This window comes from Natrix helvetica, assembly GCF_964273705.1.
Source record: "Natrix helvetica genome assembly, chromosome: 9".
Classification (NCBI taxonomy): Eukaryota; Metazoa; Chordata; class Lepidosauria; order Squamata; family Natricidae; genus Natrix; species Natrix helvetica.
In genome coordinates this window covers 7,686,659-7,700,371 of record NC_138560.1, presented here as the reverse complement: position 1 = coordinate 7,700,371, position 13,713 = coordinate 7,686,659, and the positions used below count along the sequence as shown (strand labels likewise).

Here is a 13,713-nt window from a genome sequence, read left to right as displayed (position 1 = left end):
CAGTAGTACATGACCCAATGAAAAATTAACTGGTATCAGACAAAAAATATGTGCGCACGCACGCACGCACGCACGCACAAATACAAATAAATAAATGAGAAGTGAGCCAGTTAAACTAAGCTTTCATTCTGCCGCAGATCAAAATCCATTATAATTTCCTGTTTTAGCTCACTTAACATATTGATCGTTCTGTCCAACCTTTCATTTTGACATTTCTGATTTCCATTTATTTCCAGGATTGGCTGGAGAATTTTGGGAGTTGAAGGTCACACGTAACCTTTATTTCACATAAGTTTATATTATAAATTTACATAAGCTTAAACATAAAAAAAAATCTTCACAGAATTACACTTTATACATTTAATAAAGCCCTACTTTGTATCATTGCAATACACTATACAATTATACAATGATGTTATCAAATGACAGAAGGGCCGACGCTAATTGGATGATACGTAATAATTTTCAACAATGAGAGCAAGGCGACAATAAAATCAATTATACAGAAAGGTGAGACAGAGGTTCCTAGGATCACATTAAAATTTACAATTTGGAGTTAAATGTGTGTCAGCATATGGAAAGTTACAGATGGTTCACTTTTGATTTATGACAACACTGGGTTTTATGTGTAAAGATAATGTTTTATGGAAGATTGTCCCAGAGAAAACATGAGGAATATCTTTATGATAGCTTTCCAACAGATTGGGATTTCAGTTCTCATGTCTAGTGTATGGCATCTATTTCGTGTGAATGAGATTTAGAACTGATTATGTGTATTTCAAATGAGCCAATGCTTCACATCTGGCCTCAAAACCTTTCCCAAGATATTATTTCAATCTGCGGGCTGATAAGAATCAGAATTCTCAATTAATAGGATTTCAGACTGCCCAGTGTTGTCTTCAGTATATTATGGGATAGTTCTTAGATGTCATTGCTGGTCAACAAAGCATGTGTAAACTAGTGGGAAGTCTGAAGGACTGGCTTACGGTTAGATTCTTACATAATTTGAGCTTGATTAGAGCTTTACATGATTTACATTCATTCAAAGACTATGGTTTTATTTTAGATTTCTGACTTCCCTTCCATGTATTAAGAGCAGAAATCCTTTAAGGTAATATTGTGTCTTCAGGGATTGTAATTTGGAAAGCTGTTCTGTTGAACTGTTGCCACAGCTACGGTGCTGTAAACAATGATCAAAATAATAGCCAGAACGATCCATGCAATCCCCAATCCTAGTGCCGTGTGATCCAAGGTGAGGGCCAGTCTGGAATATCTCTTAGCAGATATGATGTCTCCCCGTTGATTGGCTCCTTGAGTCTGAGGGTGGGGAGAGGGAAGAGGTAAGAAAAAGATTATTGATACCCATGTAATTAGTTGACCCTGGGCATGAGGGAGAACAAGGAGTAGAGGGGGTATTCAGCAGGTTCTGACCAGTTCTGGAGAACTGGTAGCAGAAATTTTGAGTCGTTCGGAGAACCGGTAAATGCCACCTCTGGCTGGCCCCGCCCTCATCTATTCTCTGCCTCCCGAGTCCCAGCTGATTGGAAGGGAATGTGGATTTTGCAGTATCCTTCCCCTGGAGTGGGTTGGGAATGGAATTTTACAGTATCCTTCCCCTGCCACGCCCACCAAGCCATACCACGCCCACCAAGCCACTCCCAGAGAACTAGTAGTAAAAAATTTTTGAATCCCACCACCGGCAAGAAAGAGACAAATGCCAAAACATGCCTGAGAAGAACGAATTTAAAAATAGGCAAGCGTGAAGGCAGAAGGAGAGAGGAAAACAAAACAAGAAGAGTAGAAAATAAGAAACAATGGTTGGAGACTAATCAAAGAGAGAAGCAACCTGGAATTAAGGAGAAACTTCCTAATAGTGAGGAAAATGAACCAGTGGAAACAGCTGGCTGCACCTGGCCCTCACGAGCTCCGTTTTTGCTGGCAGAGCGCTCGGGCTGCCACAGAGCCACCACCCAACACAAGTGACGTTGAGCTGGCTATGCCCATCCTGGCCATGCCCACCCACCCCTCTGAGGTCAAACACAATCCTGATGTGGCCCTCAATGAAATTGAGTTGACATTCCCTGTCCTAGGTTATTTGCACACCCTGACTAATCATGGCATCAAAATTCAGGACGCCAAGCCAACTGACAGAGCCAAATTTTAAGGCCTTTCTGAAAGACCAAAAAAGTGGGGACAGGTCTCACCTCTGGTAGGATGTTAGCCTTTGAGCTGGTTCCGATCCGGAAGCAGGTTTCACAAATTTGATGGGAATTCTTCTTGAGTAATACAGGCTACACACTACCAGATTATTCAAGTCTAGCTGTTCTTTTCCCATCCCTCTGTAACTTTCTATTTATGAGCATTTGGTCATCGATCTGATGCCCATTTGTTTTCTGTCCCCTCCAATGTCTTCCTGCAGTTACATTAAGACATGTTGTGGCCCAGATGCATAGAATCCTCCATTGTAGGCTAAAATAACACCTCTGCATTCTCAGATGTTTTTAGAAGAAACTGTCTGCCTGATTTTTTGTTGCCTACATGTGTTCTGCTGCTTCGGCACGTGTTCAATGGAGCTGCCCTTCCAAAGGACTTGGACTTTGCATCTTTGGTGGAGAATGCAACAGCCCAGCTACTATCAAGAGTAAGTAGCAGTGACACACCTGTTCTTTGTTGCTCATTGGTTGCAAAGGGCATTGAGAGCCAATTCAAGGGCTTGGCTTAACGTCCCTAGAGCACGTGGCCCACCTGAGCTCTGTTTTTGCTGGAAGAGGGCTGCAGGAGGATCCCCTCAGTCTTGCCCAGGCCACCATAGGTGCCCCCGATATGAGTGATGTTGAGCTGGCCACGCCCACCCTGGTCGTGCCCCCCCCCCAGTCAAACACAACCCTGATGCGTCCCTCAACGAAATTGAGTTTGACACCCTTGTCCTATAGCTTATCTTGTCCTAAGTGCAGTGGGCTCCCAGATCACAGATCATTTTCACTGTATTTTTATCTTGTTCATCTTGTAAAGTATTCTGAACAGGATAGACAAAAGGAAAGAGAGAGAGGAAGGAAGGAAGGAAGGAAGGAAGGAAGGAAGGAAGGAAGGAAAGAAGGAAGACGCAAAAGACACATAAAAGATAATTATGTTATTGGAGAATAGCCTAATTATATTATGTATATCAGCCACCATTATGTATTATATTATGTATATCAGTTCACACGTACACACACACACATCAGCTAACATTCAAATCGGCAGGTTTGATGCACTCCTCTGATGTATTCCTTTCTCTTGAAAAAAAAAATCTTAATAGTTTGATATCTGAAACACTTAAAAAAGACCACGAGGAGGTCCACAATAACAACATGTTTGCTAGAAGGAATCATATTCTATTACAGGTGATCTTCAATTTACAGCTATTCGTCTCATGAACGTTGCAGGTTTACATTGGCGCTGAAAAAAGTGAAGGACACCCATTCCTTGCACTTACGACGGTCACAGCCTCCCCATAGTCAAAATTCTCGACAACGGGCATGTATTTAGGATGGTTGCAGCATCTGAAGTGTGTGTGTGGGGTGGGGGTGGGGGTTAGGGGTCATGCAATCACTTATTTGCCACCTTCCCAACTGGCTTCCAACCCAATCAATGGAAGAATCCAGATTTTCTAACCCCTCTATGAATCACATGATAGCTTTAGTGATTTACTTAACAACGGTGGCCATAAAGGTACTAAAATCAAGTGTGACTCACTTAAACCACACATGCCCCACTCTTGTCTTGCAACGGAAATTGTGGTTCCAATTCTGGTAATAAGTCGAAGACTACATACGCTTCACCACGTTCATCCCCGCTTCCGCTTGCAAGAAATAATTCTATTTAATAATACTTGAACAATACCTTCAATTAGTCTGATAGCACATTGAAAGGAGCTCTTATCTCTGCAAAGCATCCCTGCTTCACAGTTCACTGCAACAAGTGCTAGCCGTTACCTCTGACCAAGATTAATCTAGCATTGACCATACACTCAGAACCATCTAAGCAAAGTTTATCATGGTTCTTTGTCTCTCCCTCTCTCCCTCTCCCTCTCCCTCTCCCTCTCCCTCTCCCTCTCCCTCTCCCTCCCTCCCTCCCTCCCTCCCTCCCTCTCTCTCTCTCTCTCTCTCTCTCTCTCTCAGAAGGCTACCTGTAAATTCATATCACTCTTCCCTACTATTGACCTCTCCCCATTCCTAAGAGGTTGCCTATCATCCCTGTCCTACTGTTCCCATGTATTTGTACCCATTTCATTCCTACTCATGTTTATTCATATACCTATTATCTTGTAAACGACGGACAAATCAAAATAAATAAAATAAAATGAACATCTGGCTGTACTGGCTGTAGTTTGGCTGTAGTTTACAGCATTTGCTGAGATTCCCTTACTGTCTCTCTTCCACCCTCCCTCCCTCCCTTTCTCTCCCCTTCTCTCCCTCGCTTCCGCTCTCCCTTTCTTCCCCGCTCTCCCTCTCCTTCTCTCTCTCTCTCCTGCTCTCCCTTTCTCTCCCTCACCTCTCTTTCTCTCCCCTAATCTCCCTTGCTTCCACTCTCCCTTTCTCTCCCTTTCTCCCTTTCTCTCCCCTCTCCCTCTCTCCCTTGCTTTCCCTCTCTCTACCTCCCTCTCTATCCTGCCCTTTCTTTCTCTCTCTCACCTCTCTCCATTTCTCTCCCCTAATCTCCCTCACTTCCACTCTCACTTTCTCTCCCCTTCCCTTTCTCTCCCTCTCCATCCCTCCCTTTCTCTCCCACCCCTCCCTTTTTCTCCCTCCCTTTTCTCCCTCTCTCTCCCCTCCCTCCCTTTCTCTTCCTCTCCCCTCCCTCCCTTTCTCTTCCTCTCCCCTCCCTCCCTTTCTTCCCCTTCTCTCCCTTTCTCTCTCCCTCTTTCTTTCTCTCCCTCACCTCTCCCTTTCTCTCCCCTAATCTCCCTTGCTTCCACTCTCCCTTTCTCTCCCCCTCTCCCTCTCTCCCTTTCTTTCCCTCTTCCTCCCTCCCTCTCCTGCCCTCCCTTTCTCTCCCTCACCTCTCTCCCTTTCTCTCCCCTAATCTCCCTTGCTTCCACTCTCACTTTCTCTCCTTCTCTCCCTCTCTCCCTTTCTTTCCCTCTTCCTCCCTCCCTCTCCTGCCCTCCCTTTCTCTTCCTCTCCTCTCCCTCCCTTTCTTCCCCTTCTCTCCTTCACTTCCACTCTCCCTTTCTCTCCCCTCTCCCTCTCTCCCTTTCTCTCCCCTTCCTTTTCTCTCCCTCTCCCCTCCCTCCCTTTCTCTTCCTCTCCTCTCCCTCCCTTTCTTCCCCTTCTCTCCTTCACTTCCACTCTCCCTTTCTCTCCTTCTCTCCCTGTCTGCCCTCTCATTGAAACTCACCATTATAGAGAAAACCAAGGCAGCAATGCCCAAGGGCAGGAAGCAGCAAAGGAGGGTGAAGATGGAGTAGCCCAAATAATCTGGTTCATGGACCGATTGGACATTGGTGATGAAGACGGTCTGTTGAGGCTGTGCAGGTATGGCTCCAGCAGGTACACCATAACCTTGGTACTGTTGGTATGGCATAGAGGGAGATGTCCCATACATTGGAGGCGGTGGATTCATAGTCGATTTCATCGGATCAGGCTGTTGTTCATATTGAAGGGGTTGATTCATTTGAGGTCTCTTCTCATTCTCTGGATTGCTCATCTTGCAGCCTGCTCTCCTCTCCTCTCTTTCCTTCCCTTTCCTTGAAGTTCTGCAATGTCGCTGCTCGCTTCTCAGCAGATTCTTCTTCTTCTTCTTTTGTTTCAATGCTCCCCCCCACCCAAGTCCTGCTGATCTTTTTTCGTTTGCCTTGGTTGCCCTTTTCAATCTTCACTCTTCTTGCTTCGCCAGCGTCCTCCTCGTGTGGACTGAAACTTCTTCTGTCTGCAGAGTGGCTTCCAACAGGTGGTTTAATTTGTGGTGGTCTTGCCCTGCCCTCAGAAATAACAGTTCCTTATTGTCGTAGTAGGATAAGGTTTGTCTGGTGTGGGGAAATGTAGCGATGAGTAAACAGGGGTGGATCTGAACTGGGCAGGGCAGCACTGGTGAAGGATGGATCTTTCTTAGCAGCAGATGATGCAAATTTATTTACTCGGTTTTCTTCTTCTCCTCAGTGGGGGTAAGTTAAGGTAGCTCCTCCTACAATACAGGCCTACCACCTCACAACTGAAAATAGGGACAGGGTCTGGACACCCCATCCCCCCACCCCACATCTATTTCTGGCTCCAGTGTTTCCCTCCACCATCCTACTGACTGCTAAATCTTTTCCACACTGGCTGGATTTATTGCCTCCCGCTAAAAGAACAGGCAGCCCTGTGACCAAACATGTAAGGACGTTATTGCATAAAGTTTCCCCTAAGCAACGGATGTAGGTCTCCTGCAATTGTCTTACAAGGGAGGCCAGCCTATAAGTAATAGGTAGTCCCTGAGTTATGACTGCAACTGAGCCCAAAATTTATGTCCTTAAGTAAGACAATTGTTAAGTGAGTTTGGCCTCATTTTATAACTTTTCTTGCCACAGTTAGCAATAGCAATAGAGCTTAGACTTATATATCGCTTCACAGTGCTTTTACAGCCCTCTGTAAGTGGTTTATAGAGTCAGCCTCTTGCCCCCAACCATCTGGGTCCTCATTTTACCCACCTTGGAAAGATGGAAGGCTGAGCTGGTCAGGATCGAACTGCTGGCACTCAGCAGAATTAGCCTGCAATACTGCATTCTAACCACTGGGAGGGAGGGAAGGAAGGGCAATAGCACTAGCATTTAGACTTATATACCACTTCACAGTGCTTTGCAGCCCTTTCTGAGTGGTTTACAAAGTCAGCCTCTTGTCCCCAACAATCTGGGTCCTCATTTTACCCACCTCGGAAGGATGGAGGGCTGCGTCAACCTGGAGCCTGATGAGATTCGAACTACCAAATTGTAGTCAGTTGTTAAGTGATTCACTGCAGTTGATAAGTTAGTAACCTGGCTGCTAAGTGAAATTGGCTTCTCCATTGACTTTGCTTGTCAGACGGTCGCAAAAGTGGATCGCATGACCCTGGGACACTGCAACCGTCATAAATATGAACCAAATGCTAAGCATCTGAAATTTGACCACATGACCACCAGGGATGCTGAAAAGGTCATAACTGTGAAAAACGGTCACAAGTCACATTTTTCAGTGCTGCTGTAACTTTGAACAGTCACTAAATGAGCTATTTTAACTCAAGGACTACCTGTAGAGATGTATAAAAATAGTCCTAAATGTACGATGGTAACTAAGCTTGGCAATTGCAGTCGTAAGTCGTGATGGTTGTAAAGCAAGCTATCGGATGACCAAGCCAATTGTTCGATCTTGTTTTGCAACGGTCGTTAAGCAAACCCATTGTTCACCATGGGCCAATGTTTGCCAGACACCGGAAGTCAACTGGAAGTGAACCCCAGTTTCTGGCAAAAAGAAACTTCGTAAATCGCAATCATGTGACCGCAAGATGCTACAAACCGCTGTAAATGTGGGCTGATCGGCGAGGGCTCTAAGTACAATCATGTGACTGTAAGGGGGGGGCAGGGGAGGATGGAAGTTGTGTCTTCAGAACCTGAATCTTGCTGCACTCACCTTCCTGGATCCTGAACTCGGTGGACATTTTACCTGGGAAGCAGCAACACCTTGGGCAAAGTTTCATAAAGTCGTGAAAAGATGGGTTAGATGATATTACTGTTGGATGGAGTCAGAATTGGCTGAATGATGGTATCAGGGGCTCCAAGCGATGCATCCATAGCAAAGAAGACTCCGAGGCACATAGATCCCTCAAGGAATAGTTTTATTGGGTATATCGTATCGGCACAGATCTGGTGAAAACCGACTCTGGAGATTCCCACGGTTTCCACCTAATTAAAAGTAAAAGTTTTTTTTCCCCTTTTCCCAAACAATCAGTCACACGGTCACAATTGAGGTGCCGTCCGGTTGCCCGGGTAACATCATTCCTCCTCCCTCCTCTGACCAGATGTGAGAATGTCCTTGGTTCCCAAAATTGGGCTTCCAAGCTCCAGTTTCACCGGCAGAGGGTTGCAGCCCTCTGTTGCAGGAGGCTGTGGCAGCCGAAAATGGAGCTCAGAAGCCCGTTTTCGCTGGCAGAGCGCTTGGGGCCACCACAGGCACCCCCGACATGAGGGACGTTGAGCTGGCCACCCCCAGACTCCCCCCCTCGAGGTCAAACACAACCTTGATGTCGCCCTCAATGAAATTGCGTTTGACACCCCTGCAGTACATGAGTTCATTTTGGTTCTGATGTTCAGCAGGGTTGGTGTGTGTGTGTGTTATGGAGAGCTTTGAGAAGAGTTTTCCAATTTCTAAAAAGCTATCAAAAGAGGAAATGAATTTTTTCCCCTGTTAATTTCTATTACGCAGAACCACTCAGCTAAAGTTGTAAAACTTTAGAAAGTTCAAATTAGTCATCTGGAGGAACGTATGAATTTTATGAACTTTAGTCAATGGAAGAAACTCTTTACAAATTTCCTGATTCCTCCTTTGCTAGGGATTTCCCAACAGAAGCTGGTTGTTCCTCTGTCAAAAATGCTGCTGTGAAGAACATTGGGGTGTGTGTGTTAGAATTAGATGACCTCTGGTGTCATTAACTTAATTATTTTTTATTGTGCTGAGATTGTATGAGCTCCCAGCCAATGTTCCAATGTGGCTTGGATTAAAATGGGTCTTTCTTCTTTTCTATCCCTTCATGAAGGGACACAGTGGCTCAGTGGCTAAGAGCTTGCCAATCAGTAGGTCAGCAGTTCAGCAGTTTGAATCCCTAGCACTGCATAATGGAGTGAGCTCCGGTTACTTGCCCCAGCTTCTGCCAACCTAGCAATTCGAAAGCACGTAAAAATGCAAGTAGAAAAATAGGAACCACCTTTGGTGGGAAGAGAACAGCATTCCGTGCGTCTTCGGCATTGAGTCATACCGGCCACATGACCATGGAGACATCTTCAGCACTGGCTCTTCGGCTTAGAAACCGAGATGAGCACCGCCCCCTAGAGTTGGGAACAACTAGCATATATGTGCGAGGGGAACCTTGACCTTATCCCTACATGAAAACAAATAGCAAGAACTGGGACGACTGTAAAAAAGATATTCTGGGAAGATCTTCTGGGATGGCATAGGGCGCCTGCCTAGATCAAGGGGTTGGACTAGAAGGCCTCCAAGGTCCTATCCAAGGCGTATAAATCTATGTTCTATATTCAAAATAGAGAATGTAATACCTTTTTGAGGAAGCCAGGGGGCGCTACATTGCTTCCCCACAGTGCTTGCTAGCTGAGCATTTGTCCTTCTGATATGAAAAAGCTTTTATGTTTCCTTATTGTTTTTAATGATTAGCTGAAACTAAAAAGGCATGGTGATAATGGAAGATAAGAGTGTTAAATGGGAAAATAAGAGGAGTATTCAATTAACCCATTCCCTGTGCTTGGAAAATAATCTGAGTTATATGCTGTAGTTTTCAAGTTCATTAAGATACACATACAGTGACTAAGCTGCTCTCTCTCTATAAAAACGACTCTGTTTGTGTGTGTGTGTGTGTGTGTGTGTGTCTGTGTGTGTGTGTTCCATTCTGGAACGCCTCGAGCAATTTCAACCAAACTTGCTACACAGATGACTTACTCTTCGGAAACAAATATTGTGGGGGGTAAGACACCCCTAAAGCACCTCAGGGTGTGTGTCCTGTTAAGATGCAGCCTGTTGTGCCTTTAAATGGCTTCTACTGTACTGCCGTAAGTACTCCACAGTATTCCACAAGGGGGCTCCCTCTGATAAGGGAGAAAATCCAACGTTAGAAATTACATTTGGTCTGGACATTTCCCCCCTATAAATAAATACCCGGGGTTACACCGGGTTATTGGCTAGTAATGAATAAATTTTAGTACATATTGTTTGCATGAAGCTCCTACAATATGCAACCGGTTACGTTTGTAGTGAGGACTCAGCTATGTAGCTGGGGGTTATTTTAATCTAATGAAAACAGTTTGCAAAGTGGTCACGAGCCAAGAGTGTGATTTGGCTGCAAAAAGAGCATAATGCAATCCTAGGCTAGATCGAAGCAAAACAACTTGAGACAAGTGATTCTCTCTGTATTGGACTGGTCAGATTAGACCTAGAATACGAGGTCCGATTTTGGGCACTGTATTTTAGGAAGGAGATTGGCAGACTGGAGCATGTCTGGAAAGGCTCCTATGATATGCAACTGACCGGCTGTGGTGTTTTAGGAAGAACATGGACGGGCTGGAGCTTGTCTGGCCAACAGCTGCACAACTTTTCTGAAATAGTGTTTTCCTTTCACTCGTCTCATATTTGAGGCCTTGGCCATGCAGGAGAACATTAAAATGCTAAGCCAGGTCCTCAGCATGTCATGAAGATGTTTAGAAGTGAATAATGCCCTTTTTATTTTTAGTAATATAGACTCTCTCTGCTTTATAAGTGGCAACAGGGTAGGATGGTAATTGGCGATAATGTCAAATATCTGTAGCTCTGGTGTAGACCGTGGGTGAAGGTTTGTTCTCTGAGCTTGTGGGTTTGGTTAGTGAATACTTTGTTACCAAGCTAGGTAACATCTTCAGTCGAATTCAGCGGTAACATCTTCAACATCTTTATGGTAATTACCATAATGAAATTCGCCATGAAATAATGTCCAGTGCTATGTGATATTTGCTTTACTGATCCAGGACAATTTTGTTAAACTAGTTAAGATGTTCCTTGGGCATACGGATGAATGTTTAAGTTCAAGGACCATTCAGTACTATGCACAGTGGTTGCGTTATGCTACTATGCCTAACGCAACCACTGTGCACTTTACACACTCATAACCCAACTATGCTAAAGTTGTGTTTTGAGTGGGCAAAACCCACAAGCAATAAGCTATGTGACAAAATTAGTTAAGTAGCTAACTGGTATTCTACTTAGGATAGCTCCCGGTATGTTTTATTGTGCAAGTGGCTTCATTTTAAACACCTAACATTTTATAGTTTATAGATTGTTTTGGTTTGAGACTGTAAATAAAAGTTCATTAGTTTAGACCTGTTTAGCTTAGGCTGTTGAATTCAAAGGCTGAAAATTCCATAAAAGGGAAGAAAGGAATCACTTAGTGCAGTGTTTTTTTAAAAACGTGGCAACCTTAAGATGTCTGGACTTCAACTCTCAGAATTTCCCGGACAGCATGCTCCCAAAACAAGCTGCAAATTCTTAAGTTAGTCCAACATCACTCTTGAGACTGTGGAGATAGGACCCAGGGCCTATTCTGTTAGCTCTTTCTACCATAGGAATAGAAGGAGCTAACAGAATACACATTTATTATAAATTGTTGAGATTAATATTAATTTCATCCCAAAATGCTGGCTGGATTACAAGGGGCCATTTCACTTCCAACAGATTTCCCACAATGGACAATTGCTAGCCAGACTAAATTCCTGTCTATAGAACAAAATATGCAACAGGAAAGAGCTGGAAATAAAGGAGATGATATATCATTCTTCGGTCAATTTCCATCTAAATTACTGGGCAGCACTATTCTTTAATTCTTACAAATAAAAGGGAGGGAGGGGGGCCTTATGTGAGGCATTTCTTTATTTTCATCATACAGTAATCCCACAGTTCTGTTCCAAAGAGGTAAGCAAAAACTGTTTCAAAAAAACCAAGGAGACCATACATGATGGTCAGAAGTATTCTTCTTGCATACATGACTCTGAAAAGGTGTATTCAGAAGACGCTTTCTTGGATTTTGAAAACAGACCGGAGGAGAAATTACAGAACCAGTGAGCCGAGAAAAGCTGCTGTGTGCTATATAATTGGGGGAAGGGCCTTAACAATTTGTAGAATTGGAGTGTTTTCAGGAAACTATATTAGATGAAGGGGGGGAAAAAACCAGTGAATTTTGGGAAGCCCTGATCCAGAAGTTAAAACTTTGACTATATAATGCAAAAGCGAGAATAACTGGGGAAGACACTGGTACTTGGAAAAATCAAACACTATTAAAAAACAACAACAGGACAATGGAAAGCAGTGTATCTAAGGAAGGTAGATGTTGCCTCGGATGACATGGGCAGGTGCTTACAAGGGCTCAGAAAGTTGGTTCCCTTGTAGACAACCCTGGCAAAGGAATGTCCACCGAGGTCATGAAGCTTCAGAAGCAACTGAATGACCTAACAACTACCAAGAAATGATCTGTGGTTCTTCGTTGCCGAAGTGTACAGAATAGTCTAGGAGAGGAAATGAGAAGATGGTGGACTGATGGAAAGAGGAACAATGGAAAGGAGGTGATCTCAACCCCTTGTGTGATACCAAGGAGATTGATAATTCAACTCAGATGTCAACAGGGCAACAGTTTACAGGCATCCTGTTGTATCCTATTTGATCCTTGCCATCCAACTTCCCCTTTCCCTTACTTCAGTAGGTGTTTTGTAGAGTCGGAGTATGCTTATCAGTCAACATCTAAAGCTCGTTACAACTCTTGTACAAAATCGAGCTGCTAGAACCTCAAAACCTCATCCTATAGCTGGCAGTAAATGGCAGTAAAGAGAAAGGAAATCCTGTGGTTTTCATGCGTGTGTGTGAATAAAGCTGCTGTATCTTTCGATGCAACCGCCCAGGGCAGATGAATTCATGCCTTTTGCTTCGGTTTTGTATCTCAAGAAAGAGAAGATAGGACCCTTCAGGATTGGTGGAGCTTATATAGGGTCACCAGTAAAGTGATATTTATGATCATGATGACGATGCCAAAACCAAGCGCTGCATGGGAAAACTTGCGTGCCAAATTGGAATTTCGCTGCGCAGCCATGAGGTTTCCAGAATGGTTGGCATCTCGGGTCTAGAGAGAGAGAGAGAGAGAGAGAGAATGATGCAATGGATTAATGGAAAAAACCCAACAAGCCTTCTTTAGCTGGAGATTATTTTCTGTTTACAGGAATAGATAGTGCTGAATGGGTTTCACAACAGACGTCCTTGCGGTGGATGGTTAAGAACTTCTTTATCTCAATGAACAAGCACTGATCAGCAACCCAACTATGTAGGCTACGATAGGACAGACTCCACTCTTCGCCATATGTTCTGGCCAGGGCTCAGAACAGGATTTTTCAAAATCCATCCTTACTCTTATTTGTTTGACAAGTTTATTATTAATTGATAACTGTTAACTATTAGCATTGTAGTTCCCTGCTCATTCCAGATATTAGTGACAACTTCTGAAATTTTATTTTGAAACATCCTTTCACTGGCTTGGCTGCTACTTTTGGCCATCTCTTTTTTACTCTTGTTCTTTCGTTAGACTTGTTTTCTTTGGTAGTTGTTACACCTAGAGTAAGGGTAAGTGTGCTTCATGATTTGCACTTAGCTACCATTCTAAACTTACCCCGTACGTGTTAAAATCTTAGCGATTCATTTATTGTTGATCACTCTTAAGTTTTAATGTGTGATCCAAATCCTTGATGAAGAGAATAGGATAAGCCAGTATTAAAATACCAAGAAAAATGTTAAACAAAAAAAAAATGAGAGAGAGAGCAAGAGAGAGAGAGAGAGACAGACAGAGACAGAGTGACACACACACACACACACACACACACAGAAGACAGAGAGAGTGAGACAGAGAAAGAGACAGTAAGACACATACTGAGAGAGAGAGACACACACACAGAAAGACAGACAGACAGACACAGACACACAGAAAGAG

General features: G+C 43.8%; 2 protein-coding genes across 2 annotated transcripts in view; both read right to left on the bottom strand.

The window, feature by feature from the left end:
- Window positions 1–265: 265 nt before the first annotated feature.
- On the bottom strand, window positions 266–6,055 carry LOC309397100 (uncharacterized protein). Its single transcript, XM_081962823.1, has 2 exons — window positions 5,380–6,055; window positions 266–1,317 (listed from the first exon to the last, which is right to left on the bottom strand). Exons 1-2 carry the CDS (start codon window positions 5,686–5,688, stop codon window positions 1,126–1,128), a joined length of 501 nt encoding a protein of 166 aa, XP_081818949.1. The 5' UTR covers window positions 5,689–6,055; the 3' UTR covers window positions 266–1,125.
- Window positions 6,056–12,534: 6,479 nt separating this feature from the next.
- Window positions 12,535–13,713, bottom strand: part of LOC309396764 (proline-rich transmembrane protein 1-like) — a 3,704-nt gene continuing 2,525 nt past the window's right edge. The window contains exon 2 of the mRNA XM_081962170.1: window positions 12,535–12,855. Coding sequence (XP_081818296.1) covers window positions 12,700–12,855 — 156 coding nt within the window. The 3' untranslated portion in view covers window positions 12,535–12,699. The remainder of the gene's footprint in view (window positions 12,856–13,713) is intronic.

What these genes read in the sequence shown, in the direction of transcription:
- LOC309397100 (XM_081962823.1), bottom strand. Translation starts at nt 5,688, where the DNA reads ATGAGCAATCCAGAGAATGAGAAGAGACCTCAAATGAATCAACCCCTT. An exon ending in CCTTGGTTTTCTCTATAATG is followed by an intron (nt 1,318 to 5,379) that starts GTGAGTTTCAAT and finishes CCCCACCCTCAG; the next exon opens with ACTCAAGGAGCCAATCAACG.